The following is a 19,368-nucleotide window of genomic DNA, read 5'->3' as shown; positions in this document are numbered from 1 at the left end:
TAAACTTAAAAAATTAGTATTTCTTCTATTTAAATGTAATGGCAGTGGATGAAAAGAAAAGAAGAGGATGGACATAAAATTCTGATAAACACTGAGTTGGTACAGAATGTCTCAGTTCTGCACTAATCCACTTGTCTTCAAAAAATGAGAGCTTTAGTCTCATTATTATTTATATAGGCAATACAGTCTTTAATGACTGTTGAATGATATTTAGTTTTAATGTCCTATAATCTAGAACTTCTTCAAACAGAATGATAGTGGAGTTAACTATATGGAGTTCAATTACAGTAAAAATAAATTTCTCAAATGAGTGAAATAAAATACTTCTGAAATAATGCTTTTCCCTCACTAAATCTAGGAACTATTTTAGAAAAAATATGCCTGACATTTTAACCTAATTCCAACTTCCTTTTTACTTTAAAATGCCAGCAGCATGATGAAATATTTAGACCTAACCGATATGTAATTCGGATATCATTTTGTTTCTTAATATACTTCTGAGTCAACTGAGGAATCTTCAATTTTTTTTTCAGGGCGGGAAAATCCCTATAAGATGGACAGCCCCAGAAGCTATTGCCTACAGAAAATTCTCCTCTGCAAGTGATGCGTGGAGCTATGGCATTGTCATGTGGGAGGTGATGTCCTATGGAGAAAGGCCTTACTGGGAAATGTCTAACCAAGATGTGAGTACATAGGGATTGTCTTTTGGTGGCTGCAAGCACATTTGTTGGGAGGAAGGGAATGAGCCTTTGCACCTCGCACAGATTAGTCTCCATCTTCTGGGAGTGTCTCAGAATACAACAGCTGGATTTCAGAACCTTAGGAATCTCTCACCAGGAACTGATTTTTATGTCTTGGGGCCATCTGACCCATCTTACCTTGAGATTTTGTTGATCAAATGCAATAATACTATGGCTATGTAATAAACTTGACCAACAAGTAAAACCGGTATAATGACACTTTCTCATTTCTTCCACATGGCAATGGAATGAATCATTATAAACCAAACCCAAATAAGTTTAGGATAGATACCACTTAAAAGGAAAAAGAGTAAATGCAGAAGTGGTCATGTGATTCAAAGTGATAAAGGGCTAGTCTTAAGCTAAAAAGCTCAGGCCATCAGGCCGCACATTGTGAATCTATGTTATCTAACTTGATCTTCTTGAGTTTCATAATTGAGTTCATACTTTATACAATTTGTTTTTGTTTTATTTTGTTGAAAGACTAAAAACAGGGTAATTTATATCTTTAATCTTTACATCCTATCCACAGTAAAGAAACCAGTAATTAGAAGATATAGGTGTTTAAGCAATACACATAGAGTACAATGTAGTTCCTTGTTAGCCACAAACCTACAGTAACCTTTTGTTACTCCAGCCCAAAATCAAACTGTTCAAGTTTCTTTGGGGCTTAATCACACAGTAAGTTTACCCATTTCTCTTTCCAGGCCAAGACATGATTGGATTTTTTTATAATAACAAATTTGATAAATACAGTCTCATAAAATTCAGTTTATGTAAAAATAAATAACTTGGTTTAGTAATCATGAAACAAAAACAGAGAATTGATATGAGTGGTCTAATATCACATATTAATGTATTGTTCCTACTTCTATATTATAATTCCAATAGACTTCTACAATAAATCTTAGCCCACAGGGAGTGATTGCGCCTGTCATAGTTATTTGTTTAGTCCATTTAGCACCCCAGTAAGACTGACCATGTATTTGCATAATAAAGCTTAACATTTTCATGTGGTAACTAAAAACGTTAAACAATATAATTAGGTAGAAGATATCATAGGAGACATTTCGGAGAGAAAGGTAAGTGGTGAGGATATCATTTACTTATATATATTATAAAACATATTCATAAAATCTTTCATTTAGAAGAATAAAAGTCATAATTAGTCATTTTTATTGAACATTCATAAACTTATAAAAAGGAAAGACAAGGAGTAAAATGAGCAGCAACCTGATTTTCCTGCCCCCTAGATTTTTCTTATCTCCTGGGGCATACGTTAGTCTTCATTTTAGCAACCATGGATGGTCAGTATTTTTTGGATTCTAATTCAATCATGAAAGTCATTTTACTTTTCAGGGTGCCTCAGTTCATGGCTGAGAAAAATGATGAAGTGAGAGACTGGATTATGAAATGTTTAATATGTCTTTTTACTCACACCAGGATATAATTTTATAAGCTCCAAAGAAAATTATCACACTTTTCTCCACAAATAAATGTCTCAGATTATTTCCCTTCTAAAGTTCAGGACCTTTCTAGTCTTGGTCCAGGAGCTGAGAATCAGACAGGGCTTCCACAGAGCAGAATAGGGAGAAGTGAAGATGCCAGACGATGGGACAGATTTTTTTTAGGATGGAGCTTCGGTAGAAAAGGGCTCAAATGTGCAATTTTCAAAACAGACCACCATGTAAATTGATTTTCTTTGTCTACATAAGTCTCAACCTTGTCGCCAGGTTCTCCCTGCCTGGAACTTGTATTGCCATTTACCAAGACATTCTGGCCACAAGGCTTAATGATCTCTGCCCATGATGACTATTTAGTGAACTTCATTTGGACACAGAGATTCTATCTGCAGTAGGAGAAGATGTTGCAGCCAGGAACATACTCCTGACATTAAACCATCCTCGTTCATTCAGGATCGCCAATGCTCACAGCACAAGGCCAAGCTCTTCCATCACCCAGACTTGGTTGCATGCTTTTGGTGCTGTGGCCAAAGAATATTCAAACAAGAATTCAAATGGGAATGAAAGCCATGGAGTCTCACTGGAAAATTAACTTTTAAGTCCCCTAAGTTAATATTTGACTAGAAGAAAGTAGAAAGAACTAAAATTATTTGTGTATCTCATGATACCTTTAACACTACAGTAGTAATGAGAGTTGGAATTCTTTTAGCTAAACACATTAAAGGTCAGCATACTTTTAGTATATACCCTATATGTCGGAATTTGGAAGCAAAAATAGCTTGCTCAAAGTATTTCCAGATGCTCTCTCCAAATACTATTTCATGTTTGTCCAGTATCACTCAGTTATTTGGTGAAGGCATAGTATTATGTTGGATTTTTTTTTTGCCAGTCCTCAGCTTGAGCTCAGGGCCTGAGCACTGTCCTTGGACTTTCTTAAGGCTAGAGCTCCTCTACCACTTGAGCCTCAGCACCATTTCCGGCTTTTTTCTATGTATGTGGTAGCAAGGAATTGAACCTGGGTCTTCATGCATGCTAGGCAAGCACTCTACCACTAGGCCAAACTCCCAGCCCCTTATGTTGGATCTTTTCCAACCAAGAAGCATTTTAAATAAGAAAAGTAATACAATACACAATACAAGTTCAGTTGTGTTCTCTGTATATTTTATACATCGTTACCACAAATTGAGGAGCTTAGCAAAGCTGTGGAGCAATGATCAAATGGGTGTTACTGTGGTTTATGATTTTTTAAGGGAGTTAGGTAATTCAGATAGTGTTCATGCAATAGTTTTTCCGTTCTGTAAATGGTGGTATATTTTATTACAATGAACAATTCTGTGTTTGCAGAATCTGCTTTTGTGAATAATATAATGAATTTTCCAAAGGTCAGTGGTATTGTACATTAGGGAAAGAAAATGAGAAAAAAGCAGAGGCCACAGAACTAGACCATAAAATACCTTAAAAATAACAACAGATGCCATCTGCTTAGTTATTCAGCAACTATTTATTAAACATGTGCCAATCACCAGACTAAGTGTGCATGTAAAGTGGAGATGGGGAATTAGGAAACTCAGTCTTCTCTGTTAAGAATAAGCAAAATAAGCTAGATACAGAAAGACAATTACTGATTGTTCTCACTCTCAGGTAAAAACTAAAAACTTATAGATTTCATAGATGTAAACAATAGAATAATAGTTACCATTATACAGGGAAGGCAAGATGATGGTGCCTAGGGAAAGAGCAGATAACAAGTACCAAAACACAGGTAAGTAGGATAAACTGCAGGGTGCTAAGCAGCATAGTAGAACTATAGGCTATAAGAAATTATTACACATTTTATCAGAACTGTAAGAGAGAACTTTGAATATATCCAATTTGAAAAGATATTAGAAAGTTATGGAGATGAAAATGTTAAGTGTGTTGCTTGATATTTACTACATATACAAGTATGGACTTTTCATACTACACTAGATAAATATGTTCAACTGGAAAGAAAAAAACAGATTCCTCATTCAAATAACCCTCTTTAAGTTCTGGTTATTGCACTCAAGTTCTGACATTGGTCTTACCTTCCTGTCCAACTAGAATAACTTTTATCCAGGGTAGATATTGTGATTTCTTTTACTTTTTCAATATAAACTAACTTGTGAAGACAGAAGATATTTTTTCAAAGGGACAAATTCATTACAACACACAAACACTGTTTCAGAAGTTTAATTTTTGTTTATTGTAAAGGTGTTATGCAGAGGGATAGCAGTTACATAAATCAGGCAATGGGCACATCTCATTTTGAACACTGTCACCTCTTCCCTCATTTTCCCCCAGTTTTTTCCCTCTTGACCCCCTTACCCACAAGTTGTATAGTTCATTTTCAATGAATTATCTAGCAAGTATCACTTACCGTTCCCCTAACAGGTAAACTTAGATACAAAACAAAAAGGACAGAAATCAAAAACAGCGACAGGGTGGGGGGACACACAAAAAAGTAAAATACCACAAAACCTCTACAATAGAAGATGCAGAAATGAATCCACAAAACTATAGTCACCTAATATTTCATAAAGGAGCCAAAAACACGATGTAGAAAAAAAGACAATCTCGTCAACAAATGGTTCTGGCAGAATTGGCTATACACATACAGAAAACAGATGCTAGATCCTATATATCACCCTGCACCAGAATCAATTCCAAATAGATTAAAGACCTCAATGTAAATCCAGATACCATGAAATATAACATGAAGAGATAAGGGAGCACTAGGCCTCCTAAGAACAGGCTCAAATGTCTTTAAAGATCCAGAATCACAACAAAACAGAGAAAGACTGCATAAATGGGATTGCACCAAGCAGAAGAACATAAATAGAAAGCCCACAGAAAGGGAGAAAATCTTTACTAGCTATGCATTAAACAAGGACCTCACATCTAAAATATGCTTGGAACTCAAACAAATTAAACCCCACAAAAGAATAAACCCTGAAAGAAACAACAATCCCATCAATAAATGAGTTAAAGATTTAAAGACAGATTTCTCTGAAGAAGAAAATAGGAATAGCCAATAGACACATGAAAAGGTCTTCAAGATCTCTGACCATAAAAGAAATGCAAATCAAAACCATATTGAGATTCCACTTCACCCCAGTTAGAATGGCCATTATAAAAAAAAACAACAATAACAGGTGCTGGCAGGGATTTTGCTGAAAGTAAATGATACTACACTGTTGGTGGTAATGTCAACTTGCCCAACCATTCTGGAAAGCAGTATGGAGGATTCCTCAAAAGAATAAACATAGAGTTTTTCTATGCCACATTAAGGCCACCAGCACAACCATGTTCACTGCAGCATTGTTTACCATAGCTAAGATATAAAATTGACCATATACACAATGCAACCTATGCTTCCATCAGAAGAAGTGTCATTGTCCCACTCATAAAGAAATGGAAAGATTGGGAAAAAATTTACACTAAGAGAAGTAAGCCAGACTCAAAAAAAAATAGGTAATGTGGAATGTGAATGTGCCTATAAATTAACAAGTAAACACAATAGATGTTAAGAGACAAAAAATTGCACTTAGACACAATAAATTAAACAGTACTATAAACATTCGCACAATGACACCAAAGGAATATATTCTTAGCAGAGGACCACAAAGGCTCAATAACTAAGTGCACATGGCCATATAAAATGATGTTTATCAAAATGAGCTAAAAGAAATAGAAGCAAAAGAGGTTTTTTATTACAACTAACAAGGATTGCACTTGACATAATTTAAGCAAAACATTTTGATTAGAATACCAAAAATCGTAGTTTAGCTAGGCACAGGTGGCTAACAACTGTAATCCTAGCTAATTAGGAAGCTGAGATCTGAAGATCAGGGTTCAAAACAAGTTCAGGCACAAAAGTCTGTGAGACTCTTAGCTCCAATTAATCAACATAAAACCAGAAATGGCACTGTGGCTCAGGTAATAGAGCAGTAGCCCTGATCTGACAAGCTCATAAACAGAGCCCAGGTCCAGAGTTCAAGCCTCATGACTGACCAAAAAAAAAAAAAAAGAGAGAGAGAGAGAGTTTACGCGATAATTTTAGTACCTCCCTGGGTTACTTTACCAACCCTCCCCTATTGCTAATTTCTTCATATTCTGGGACTCAGTATTCCAATTTAGCAATCGCAGAAAAATGAGTTCCATCTAAAAATTAATATGTTCATCTCAAAGAAGATTCACTCTGTCTGATCTGTTAAGCCCCTTCTCAATTCTGATCAAAAAACTACGGCAAGAAAGCAGCTATTAAGATTAGCCCAGATAGATATTCATTCTAGTCTCTTCATTCCAAGGGGAGTGGAGCATTCTGATTGGCTACTTCCCCATAATCTCTTGCAATGAGGGAGGAATTTCCCAAAGGGACACAATTGTTCTTCCAGAGGGATTCAGTCACAACACTAACGTGTACCACTTCATCACAAGAGAAATATTTTCATTATTCCCTTCAGCAAAAAATGTTGATTTAGTAGCAAATGTTCAGATTTATAGGCCATTTCTAAACTACTGTGCATCTTGACTTTAGAAAAATTGTAAAATGTGCTATCTTGTTATTTTATTTCTTAAAAATACTTAATCACACTATATAGATCAACATATTTAATTCTTTACCAGAAAAACAGGCATATTGAAAGCTACACAACTTGCTGCTTTCTAGTATATTGTTTCATTCACTTTCTCTTCTTCTCTTTCTTTTTCTTTTTTAGGATGTAATTCAGAGTGCTTTTTATTTTATTTTCACCCAAGGTCAAAATATTTGGGACAGTAATAGAGTGCCAGAGCTCTGAATACATCAGCAAGGGTATTGTAGTTCTTGCCTGACTCCTAATGTGCTTAGCAGAAGAAACTAGATGCAAATATGAGCAGCAGGCAGCATTAAATAACCAAATCCCTACAGAGCTGGTACATAGGGAAAATCCTAGCACCACTTAAATGAGAGGTAACTTAGTCTGGCTAATGATCTGAAAGCTTGCTAGACTGGAGTCTTGGGTTTTGTTTTGTTTCCCTGCTATGAAAAATTTTGCCTTGAAACAGTTTGAAGCTCACAGGCCTTCTGGGTATGATTTCATTTAGGCATATGACACTAAGCTACTTTGGTTTCAAAAAAAAGAATAAAGAAAGAAAGAAAAGTATCAGAGATTATCCCATTTGAGGTTTACTAGAAAATACAATACTATCTCCATGTGTTCTTCTTTTTCAAAGCTTTTGTATAATAATGGCTTTTCTTTAGGTTGCTTTCTGAGGAACTCTTGAAAATAAAAAAAAGGGATTGTTGTTAAAGTTTGATTTGTTAGAGATGTCATAGTCATAATTTTTTCTTATCAGAACTAATTTCTTTATTTTCAAGAAATAAGGAGAAAAAACCTTTTCCTGTATTTTTGTTTACTCTCATAATCATACAACATTGTGAATTATGGATCAGTTCTTCAGACAAAAATGGTGGGTGTGCAGAACCTACTTACCGAGAAATTCAGTGTGATTTTATGAGTCAGAGAGTCCAGTCATTTTCAATTTTGGTGTCTGATTAGGTTCTCCAAACTTGACTTTATTATCTAACGGCTGTTGTGTAATGATCTGTGTAAGATACAGTAAATTGCTAAAAACCTATTCCTATTATTTCTGCCTCCCATAATATGGAAGGAATATTTCCCTTTATTTGAATACGTATCCTACTGAAGCAATTTTTTAAAATGGCCTTCCTCTTCTCAGAAGTTCAGTAATTCCTACTATTGGTTCATAGGCAATATCATCGGCATTTTCATTAACTAATACAAATTACACAAGCATGATATATGTCTGCTACAGAGTCAGATTAATAAGAAATGCTTAGACAGTCACCATCATAAGTAATTCACAGGGTAAAATTCTAAGTAGAAGGAACCAGTAATCAGCAGTAGAGGCTACTACCACAACACAGTTTTCAAAGGAAAACTCTAACTGACCACAAAACTGAGAAATGTATACTTATTCATGAGTTTTTCATTTAAAAAAATGACTATACCTTCAAAATATTAAGTACATTTAAGCGGGGCATAGTGGCTCACGCCTGTAATCCTAGCTACTTAGGAGGCTGAGATCTGAGGAGCATGGTTCAAAGCCAGCCCAGGCACAAAAGGACCTGGGACTCTTATCTCCAATTAACCTCTAGAAAATGAGAAGTGGGGCTTGGTTCAAGGATAGGGCAGTAGCCTTGAGCTGAAGAACTCAAGGACAGCACCCAGGCCCAGGGGTAGGACGGTAGACTTCAGCTGAAGAGCTCAGGGACAGTGCCCAGCCCAGAGTTCAAGCCCCATGACCCACGCGGAAAAAAAAAAAAAAAAAGAAAAAGAAAAAGAAATTAACTACATTTAGCACTTAAGATTTTCATTACACTAAAATTTTTATTTATACTATGAAGCATTTACTGAGGGTGATTTTTTAAATTTCCTTTTCACACACATTCATATACCAGTTTTTCTACAACTTGTAGATAATTTCAGTGAACCAGGTGATATACAACTATCATTCTCTCAAAAATAATGTACCACTAAAAAATGTTTTTATATTGTTTGCTTTCACCCAGAAAATGCTTAGAAAAATGATTTTGAATTCCAAGAATATTGGACTCTTTTTACAAGGAAAAAAAATTTCCAAGGACATACATTTGTTATTTGTCTTTATGTTTTTAAAGGTATACTTTGTTAAGCCAAGCATCAGTGACTCATGCTACAATCCTAATCAGGAAGCTCAGATCTGAGGCTTCTGGTTCAAAGTCCATCCAGGCAGAAAAGTCAATGAGACTTTAATTTCCAATTAACTAACAAAAAGTTGGAAATTATGCTGTAGTTCAAAGTGGCAGAGCACTAGCCTTGAGCACAAAAGCTCAGGAACAGTGCCCAGGTCCTGAGTTCAAGGACCAGAATCAAAAAAAAAAAATAGTTCACCCTATCTGTATTAATTCTCCCTGCAGAGTTTGATCCAAAGTCCTGGAGCTTTGAGGGAAGTAATCCCTTCACAGGAAGCCCAATCTTGTGTTAAATTTATAAAAACCTCAGAACTCATATCTCTGGCCTTTACATGCACACCAAGAACATACATTTTCAATGTTAAAGTATTATGAATCTAAATATCCTAATTTATATTTTCAAAAAAAAAGAAAATGTATACTAGGATTCTTTGTCTTGCCCTCCTCATTCAACCTGAAGTCTTATGTTTTCCAAATAGCCACAATACTTAGAAGGAAAATCTTAGAAAATAATAAAGTAATATAATATTCCATTTACTAGTATTCATTGCAACCCTTGTAAAATTTTGAGTCGGTTGCTTTTCAAAGTGACAGTAAATGACTAAATTTAATGTGCACCATTTTTAGGAAATATTGAACAGCCTTATAACAAAAAATGTAGCCCAATACATAGTCCAGGCAGTTCTAGTTCATTGTTTTAGCTCAGGAATAATTCAATGTTTTCATAATGACTGTCTAATCCTTGTTTGTTTCATTTAACAAAATATATGCATTGCCTGTTTAGATTCAGACACTATCAACACAATTGGAAAACTCATCAGATTCACCAAAAGCACAGCAGCAAATAGCATGCCCCAACTGAACCTGATGTTGAGTCTGAGCTGTTAAAAATTGCAATGTTGATAAAGAATGTAGTATGGTCTGTTTAGAATAACCAGCCAGGTTTTCAATAATAATTTCTGACAGAATCTAATTCCTTCTGCCTCTGGATGGAAATTATTGTAGTCACTTTTGTATTTTTCTGTTTATTTTAATTTTTTTCTCTTACATTGTTAGATAAGTATATAACCTTATATAAAGTGTCTGCCAAAAGATGACAGCCTATGAATAGCATAAAGCCACACGGTTACAAAATTCTCTCTAGTTAATTATCACCCTTTCATCTACTAAAACAACTGCCCTCAATTAGTCTTTTAGACAAAGCACCCATATGCTGTTCTCTGTCAGTCCTTAATTAAAGAATCAAAAAGAAGATATAATGCATAAATTTTCACAAAAGAAATGTTTATGAAGATAAAGGTTAATGTAGTTTTTCTCCAGCTACTTCTAAAATACAGCCTTCATAAGTCACATGTCTAACAATGGGAGCTTCATTGTTTGGCTTGACAAGGAATCATGCTTGGGAGCTATGTACAAAAAAGAATTTCAAGAATCTCAGTTCAACTAGATGACAGACAGCAAGTATTCTATAATGCCCAAGGCAAAGGGTCAAATAGAATAGGTCATGCAGAAGAAGGCAGAAAGCCACAGAGAAGTGGGCTGAGAGCCAAGGTCATGGAGACCCAAGGAGAATTCCAGATATGGAGAAACCTGATCATGAACCCACTTCAGTGGAGGGGGTTCTTTTCACTGGAGTGAAGATGGTTGCAGGAGGAAAAAATGAGGAAGAAAGACCAGTGGGTTGGCTGTGCAGTAATAAAAATGAGAAATATGTCATATGGAAAAAGGATTTTAAGTGGCCAGATTTATAACGTAGGAAAATGGTAGACAGGACATGACTTTAACTGAATTTTGGGTAAAGGGGAACTCAGAGGCTCTGAGTAGTGCCTGAAAAGGGAAGAATGGTGGTTCTCTTTGTAAAGGAGAGAAAACCCTCAAGAATCACAGGCTTAATTTTGCACAAATAAATCTAAGGCCCCTCTATGAACTGATATATCCTATAAATTATAAATGCAGAAATCTCAAGCATAAACTATAGGTGTTATAAAGAGAAAACATAGAAACATGGGATTTTAGTCAGGCGAACGAGCTGAGGATATGACTTGTCTTCAGGAGAGATGTTCTCTATACCTAGTGTGGTTCAGAGGCTGCTGTAATGACAGTGTTAATATATGCTCTAGAGAATCATATGAGACACAATACTGCCACAATCTGCATATCAATTTAAGTTCTAATTTTCTTGATCTATAAAATGTGGGTAATTACATACACCTAATAAATATTATAAGACTTAAGTAAGTGATTCTTAGTAAGAACTCCAAGCTATAGATATACATATGGATATAGATATAGCTATCATTATATTTATATACATATATATGTCACCTCTAATCTGTCACCTCTAATTTTACTCCACTTCTATATGACTCTTTAATCACTGAATTAGTTTGTTTCTTGCACACCATAACTGTTGCCTCTTCTGAGACTGTGTCAATCTCTAGCCAGGATCATTACAAACCTCCTTTTGACTCCATGTTGTGTAGAAGATAAGGCAAATTGAATATGATTTACCTGTTAAAAGCACTTTTACAGAATGCCCAACATTAGGCAGTGCAAAAATAGTCAAAACATTTTTTCCTAATATTAGAGATTAACTGCAAGGCCCCAGCTTGCAAGCATTCTATATTTCCTCAGCTAGTAAGCCTAGATTCACAAGCTGGATAGTCCCATTGTTTGCAAACTGATGCCAGCCATTGTTAGCCTTTCAAGTATTAAGGACCTTAAAGTATGGGAGAGGGGTGGAATAACTTCATATATCAATATCAGGTCAAGTTTAAGCTAATACGTTAGAAAAGAGGAATTAAGCACACAATGAAATAGAATGGCTTGAAATAACAAATATTGTTCTTATTAAAGCAGTTAATCATACAACAGATAAGGGTCTTACATCTAATATGTACTTACAGCTCAAGAAATTAAATCTTCCAAAAACAAAGTCACAAAGAAACAACCATCCCATTAAAAGGTGGGCTAAAGACTTAAAAGAGAGACTTCTCTGAAGAGGAAATAAAAATGACCAATACACACATGAAATGTTCCACATCTCTGGGAATAAAAGAAATGCAAATTAAAACAACTTTGACATTCTACCTCATCCCAGTTAGAATGGTCATGACCAAGAAATCTAATAACGATAGATGCTGGCAGGGATGTGGTCAGAAGGGATCACTGCTAAACTACATTGTTGATGGGAGTGTAAACTTGTTCAGCTACTCTGGAAAACATTATGGAGGCTCCTCAAAAGACTAAACATAGAGCTCCCCTATGACTCAGCAATCCCACTTCTGGACATCTACCCAAATATACAGACACAAAGCTATACTAAACCTACCAGCACACCATATTCATTGCAGCATTATTCACCATAGCTAAGATATGGAACCAACCCAGATGCTCCTCATTAGATGAAAGGATCATGAAGATGTGGTATATTTACATCATGGAATTCTATGCTGCCATCAGAAAAGAATAACATTGCCCCAAATTTATAAGAAAATGGAAAGACTTGGAAACATGATTTCCTCATTTGTAACAATTAGTATGTGTTTAGGATTCTCCTAATAGAGAATCTCAATAGCTCAAAAGCTAGGTACATTATGTCCATATAGGATGAGGGTAAGCGAAATGAATTCCAGGATATGGAAACAAGAGGTTTATTTTGTGATTGTTGTTCTTAATGTATTATGTGAAGCTATTTCTTTTTGCTTCTTCTCCCCTTAAGGTTTATATCATGTTGTTACTGTATTTGACTTTGGTACTTAGTATATTGTATAACGGTTGTGTATTTGAAAAATGGGAAGATAAGAAAAAAACAAGACAAGTGGAAGGGGTGAGGGGAAGGAAAGTGGGAGAAAAAAATGGGAAGGGGTAACAATGTTCAAGAAGTAATGTACTCACTACCTCTGTACATCGCCCCCAAAATAAAATAAAATAAAATGCCTCAAAATAAAAAAGGACACAGATCTCGTTATGGCAGATTACTTAAATTTTTCATTGTCTTTAAAACATTTGGCACACGTAGTTTGCTGAAGAGTTCAGGGACAACATCCAGACCCAGGTCAAGTCCCATGACCCACAAATAATAACAATAATAATAATAATAATACATATTAATTAATATATGATTCTGTTGTCTTCCCAAAGTACAACCATAATCTTTGTGTGTTTGTACGTAGGTCATTTTATCCATTGAAGAAGGGTACAGGCTACCAGCTCCCATGGGCTGCCCGGCATCTTTACACCAGCTGATGCTCCATTGCTGGCAGAAGGAGAGAAATCACAGGCCGAGCTTTACTGACATTGTCAGCTTCCTTGACACACTGATCCGAAATCCCAGTGCCCTTCACACCCTGGCGGAGGACATCCTTGTGTAAGATGCATATTGTTGATTTGGGGTGTGTGGGGATAATCATAATTTCTTTCAGACTAGGAACAGACAATCTTACAGAGGCTGTATTTCAGTTACCAGCTAAAAATTTAAAAAGGCTTAATATTTTTTTAAATACAGACTTTTTCGTGTGTGGGTCATGCAGCTTGAACTCGGCCTGGGCATTGTCCTTGAGCTCTTCAGCTCAAGGCTACCACCCCTTGAGCCAAGCCCCACTTCCCATTTTCTAGAAGTTAATTGGAGATAAGAGTCTCAGGATCTTTTGTGCCTGGGATGGCTTTGAACCTTGATCCTCAGATCTGAGCCTCCTGAGTAGCTAGGATTACATGCATGAGCCACCATGCCAAGCTAAAATTATAGACTTTTTAAACAAGATAATATCTTCTTCTGTTTTCCCTATGAGTAATATTGATCAATTACTTCCTTCATGTTTTCCTCTGTGACACTTTGAAATTTGTGGGGTTTTTTTTACTGTTCCTTATAAATAGAGTGTGTGTGTGTGTGTGTGTGTGTGTGTGTGTGTGTGTGTGTGAGAGAGAGAGAGAGAGAGAGAGAGAGAGAGAGAGAGAGAGAGAGAGAGAGAGAAAGAAAGAGAGAAAGAGAAAAAGAGAGAGAGAGAGAGAACACATGTATGCATGGTCCCTTAATTTTCTTGTCCCTTCTGTGTTTTCACCCTCTATTTGAAATGGCAAAGAAGACAGAGGTAATTTGTGAATCAGAGGTGTTATGATCGCATCTAGCTGTGAGTACTTCCAGAATCAGACAGACGACAAGACAAGAAAATGGAGGCACTCATACACCATTTCATAAAACTCACGAGAACTAAGATCCACTAACTTTTATCTGAAAAGCAATTATCTGGAGAAGAGTCAAGGAAATAGATAGTTATCCATGTCTAGAAATATTACACTTAAAATATCATTAAATTGGAAATATGTTTCTTCTTTTGGACCAAATTAGAATTAACTAAAATCATTCCAAAATTCAATTTTCTGACTCTGGGGATGACCAGGAGAATATACAGACATTCAGCTTTAGGTCACAGGTTAAGTCAGTGCAGGGTTTTCATGACAAGGAGATTGAGGCTCTTCAAGGACTATTTAAATCAAGCCTTGGTTCATAGCAGAGCATATAAGGATTCACCTCTAAATCACTAATTGGCAGCCTCAGTAAAGTGAAGCCAAGCATGAAATAGCTAGAGATTAAACTATTACTCTAGCCCATCTTCCCTAAAGCAATCCAACACAGGAAGCAATAAGGGAGTTGGGGGCAGGAGAGAATGGCACTTTGGGTTTTATCACTCAAGTAATGGATAGACATTGAAGGATTCTAAGCAAGAAAATGACATGATCCTGTGAGATCACTCTGCAGTTAACTCAGACTGTGAATGTAAAACTGTTTCCATGAACAAGTCTGGACAAAGTTATAGTTGTATGGGTCTTTTTGTCTGTGTTTCTGTTTTCTTTTAGCAAGCCAAGCCAAAGATAAGGGCTTAAATGACAACAAGGTTTCGGTCAGAATATAAGAGAATGGTCAGGGGGGAAAAAAGCCCTATTTGTTTTAGGGAGTGGTAGAATATTGAAAGAAGGGAGAAAAGAAACAAGGATGTTTGTCAGGTTTCTTTCTTAGACATGCCAGCCCATTGAGAGAGGAAAAACTGTCATGTTTTGGAGTAGAATGGAGACTACTCTGGGCATGAAAATCAGTTTCCTGAGAGATCCTTAAGTAGAAATATCCTATAGTAGATGGGCTTATAACTTGAAACTTGCTGAGATAATCTGGGCTCAACATGTAAATCTGAAGATCAATAACAGAGATTGCAGCAACTAGCATCATCAAGATACTCTATAACAAATATAAAGAGCGGAATTAAATAGGGGAAAGCTTGCAACCCTCTAGAACATCAAGATTTAAGACATGAACTGTTGTGGGAGAAAATTTTCACTAACCATACAACAGACAAAGGCCTCACATCTAAAATATATCAACAGGTAAAAAAATTGAATCACTCCAAAACTAATCTTCAACCATTCCACTAAAAGATGGGCCAAACTTAGAGTCTTCTCTGAAGAAGAAAGAAGAATGGCCTATAGGCACATGAAGAAATGTTCTACATCTCTGGCCATAAAAGAAATGCAAATCAAAACAACCCTTAGATTCCACCTCACTCCAGTTAAAATGGCCATGATCAAGAAATTCAAAAACAGATGCTGGTGGGGTTGTGGCCAGGAGAGAACACTACTACACTGTTCAACCACTATGGAAAGCAGTATGGCAGTTCCTCAAAAACTAAACATAGAGCTCCCCTATAACCCAGTAATTCCACTACTTGGCATTTACCCAATCATCCAGAAACAAGGATATACTAAAGCCACTATCACAATGATGTTCATTGCAGCACTATTTACCATAGCAAAGATAAGGAACCAACCTTAAATGCCCCTCAGTTGATGATTGGATCAACAAGATGTGGTACTTATACACAATGAAATTCTATGCTGCCCATCAGAAAGAATAACATTGCCCCATTTGTAAGGAAATGGAAGGACTTGGAAAAAAATCATGTTAAGTGAAATAAGCCAGACTCAAAGGTATGTAGGCTCAATGGTTTCCCTCATCTGTAATAATTAGTATAAACCTTGGGCTCTCCTAGCACAGGTCCATAACAGGGCAAAACCTAGATACATAAGGCCATTTAGGATGAGGCTAAATGAAAGGACCTCCAGGAAACAAGAGCTGTGCAATGTATGATTGTTGTTCTTAATGTCCTATGTTATTTCTCATCTCTTTTGTTGTCCCTTGGTTATTCTCATATTGTTAAAGTATCTTATCTTGTTATCTGGTATATCATATATACGTTTATTTGTTTATTTGAAATAGGAAAGAGAAGGGGGAAAACAAGATGAGGGGAGGGGTGGGGAAGGAAGTAGGAACAAAAACATGAGAAGGGGTATCAATGTTTGTGAAGTAATACACCTTCTATCTGGCAAATATAGCTGTAACCTTTGTATTGATTACAATAAAAAATGGGAAAAAGACATGAACTGTCAAATAATTAAGAAAGAAGATCCAAACTAGTAATGAGAATAATAGAAAGTGTGACCCATTAAAGACAAAAGAAAAGAGTTCCATGCATAATAATGACCCATGCTTCACAAGGCTTAAGTAATACAAAGTAATATATGTCCATTCAATTTCCCAGTGAAATGCTTTCAAGTACATTTTCAGTAAAGCTGTAAAAGACAGCCTGCATTACAGAGTAAGTGAATTTGATGTCAGAAAGTACTATCTATAGGATTGGTTTGTGTGTCCAGAAGCCTGTATCCAACAGCAAAGAAAAATGTTTCTTGTTTATTTTCAGGTACATTTAATATTGAGGAAGGGAAAAGTTCTAATAGAAAGGAATCACAAAGTGAGTCTGTATTCATGGAATAGGATGTTGCCTTCATAAACTGAAGTAACTTAGTCTTGTTGTAAATATGCTCTCTCAAAGCCATTGCAGTCACAACCATAAACAGAAAGATAATTGTCTTGAGAAGGCAAAATATATTTCTGGAAAAGGATGTTCTGTCAGCCCCAAATCCAGTGAAAATGCACATACAGCAGGCAATCTTCTCTCCTATTGAAGGTAACAGGCCTGTCCCCCCTGCTCAGGTTGGTTGAGCTCAGATTCACAATCTGCTCATGATGGGCTAATTTGAATAGTGTAAATTTTAAATAATTAACAGTACACAAGTAATCTCAAAATATACTCACATCCTCTACTTTTTCTTGAACAGTCTGGGCTGTGTCTTAATTCCATCTTGTAAAGAAACTAGTTTAAAACAAAACCTTACAAATAATAAAAAACAAAACAAAACAAAACAAAACCTTACAGTTCAAAAATCCTTCCTTATTCCAAAGCAGTTCCTCTTTCCCTAAACAAAAGCCAAGCCACCATACCAAAGTAAGAACTTTAAAGCAAAACATTTAGTTAAAATAGACCAGTTTTCTGACAGTCTGGATTTCTTGTGGTGGTGTAGGGTTTACAGACATTAGGGACAAAGCCTATCAAACAAACCTATCTTATTGTGCAATGGCTCCACCCTTCTTTTTGAACAAAAGCAGATAGCACAATTTCTTGACAGTATTTTTGAGATTGTACATGATCCTTGTAGTTGGAAACCAATAATAAAGAAAGTTAAGGTGAGAAAATGTCAAAAAGGCAATGAGGCTGAGAGACCATGTGTGAGTGTGTGAGTGTGTGTGTGTGTGTGTGTGTGGGAGAGAGAGAGAGAGAGAGAGAGAGAGAGAGAGAGAGAGAGAGAGAGAGAGAGAGAGAGAGAGAGAGAGGAGAAGAGATGGGGGTAGATGATTTTATGAGGCATGCAGGAATCTAGTAGAATGCCATACTCAGTGATAGCCTCGCCATATGCAAGATAGGTGCTTTATGTATTAGACTGACAGCTTGATTTAGTTCTTAGGTCTAATCTCTTGGAAACAAAATGAAAGTTTTTGTGACTATCCTTGTTTCTGACAAAGATGTATGTGCTACTAATTTTTGCTCTTAATATATTTTCTTTTTTACTGGGAGAAACAATGGAGCAGAGCTCTAAGGGTATCATGCCTGAACTTTATCAGCATTCTTGTATTCACAGAGGCCAGAGCAGTTTTCCCCTGTCACGTACTTACTCTGGTACTAGCCATAGACTACCAGAGAACTGAGGCTATTATTTTACAGCATAGTGGTGCGATGGGGTAAAAGATAGAAATATTGGCTAAGAGGAATGCTTTATTGTTATACCTGCAAAACTGTGACTAATCTCTCATTGAGATAAAGTGTCTCCATCATATATGGTCCTGAGGCAACAGATCTGTCCCAGATACTGGATTAAGGAAATGCAACCAACGTAGGGTTTCCTCTTATGTGGATTTCAGTCATGTAAAGGATCTTGAGTGTGTAACTCACTGTCACTTTTATTATTCTCTCTGTTTCTCCAGTATCTGCCAACTCCCAGCCTTCTTTCACGTCTGTACTAACATCCCTTTCTTATCCACAAGATCCTTGTGGCTTTAATTCTACCCTTAATTGCTTTTTTCTCAAGAATTAACCTGAGAAGCTTTTATCCTCTCTCTTGACAGATGGTAAGTATAGAAGAAATTAAGGTGACAAGAGCAAATGAGGAAGCCCACAAAGTCCACTGTTGAATAATTTTACAGTAACATGGTAGAAAGTCACAAACTTTATATCTGTAGACTTTCCTTTCAAAACTCAGAGGAACTAACAGGAATACTCATCAGAGGCAGAGCAGCAAATAACGGAATAATTTATGCCCATCCCTATCCGGTGGTAGTATTCAGAGTTTTTTGTAGCATCAAATCTGTTTGTTTCCTTCCTACTAAAGAAAGCAAATAGATAACTAAGTAACACGATATTTATTATAAATTATATGCATCTCATTTATATATTTATATGTATGTTATATTTATTATATTTGTATTATATATGTGTTATAAATACAACCTTATATTGAGTTAATTGTAAAAAGTTATTTTCAGGGGCCAGGAGTTTGACCTAGTGGTAGTGTGCTTACCTAACATGCACAAAGCCCTGGGTTCAATTCCTCAGTATTGCATACACAGAAAAAGGCAGAAGTGGTGCTGTGGCTCAAGTGGTAGAGCACTAGTGCTGAGAAAGATCAAGGACAGTGTCCAGGCTCTGAGTGCAAGACCCAGGACTAACAAAGAAAAACAATAAGAAAAAAGCAATTGTTTTCAAAACTATCATCTTGTCATAAGCAGTCATCCTTTCACAGCAGCAATTTCAAAATACCCTTCATTCATTATATAATCATGCCTTAGAATCACCTTCAAAACAATCATTTGTTTTTACATGGTGCACAGCCCCTGGTAGAAAGAAGGTTTTGTGTGTGTGTGTGTGTGTGTGTGTGTGTGTGTGTGTGTGTGTGTGTGTGTGTGTAACGGCACTGGGAATGGTGCCTAAATGTGTTTTATTTCTCTGCCTCTGTTTCTCTACATCAA

At 36.2% G+C, this 19,368-nt stretch overlaps 1 protein-coding gene across 2 annotated transcripts in view; it reads left to right on the top strand.

Moving 5' to 3' along the window:
• The window catches only part of Epha6 (EPH receptor A6), a 707,005-nt gene that overhangs the window by 677,265 nt on the left and 10,372 nt on the right, over positions 1 to 19,368 (top strand). For both annotated transcript variants that reach the window (XM_090347618.1, XM_090347625.1), the window contains 2 exons: positions 534 to 683; positions 13,136 to 13,329. In XM_090347618.1, the coding sequence (XP_090203744.1) occupies positions 534 to 683; positions 13,136 to 13,329 (344 nt within the window). The remainder of the gene's footprint in view (positions 1 to 533; positions 684 to 13,135; positions 13,330 to 19,368) is intronic.

This window comes from Megascapheus bottae, chromosome 1 (genome assembly GCF_031878675.1).
Source record: "Megascapheus bottae isolate mThoBot1 chromosome 1, mThoBot2.hap1, whole genome shotgun sequence".
NCBI lineage: Eukaryota > Metazoa > Chordata > Mammalia > Rodentia > Geomyidae > Megascapheus > Megascapheus bottae.
Note: the sequence above shows the minus strand (reverse complement) of the source record. Positions and strands in the feature narration are given on the sequence as shown.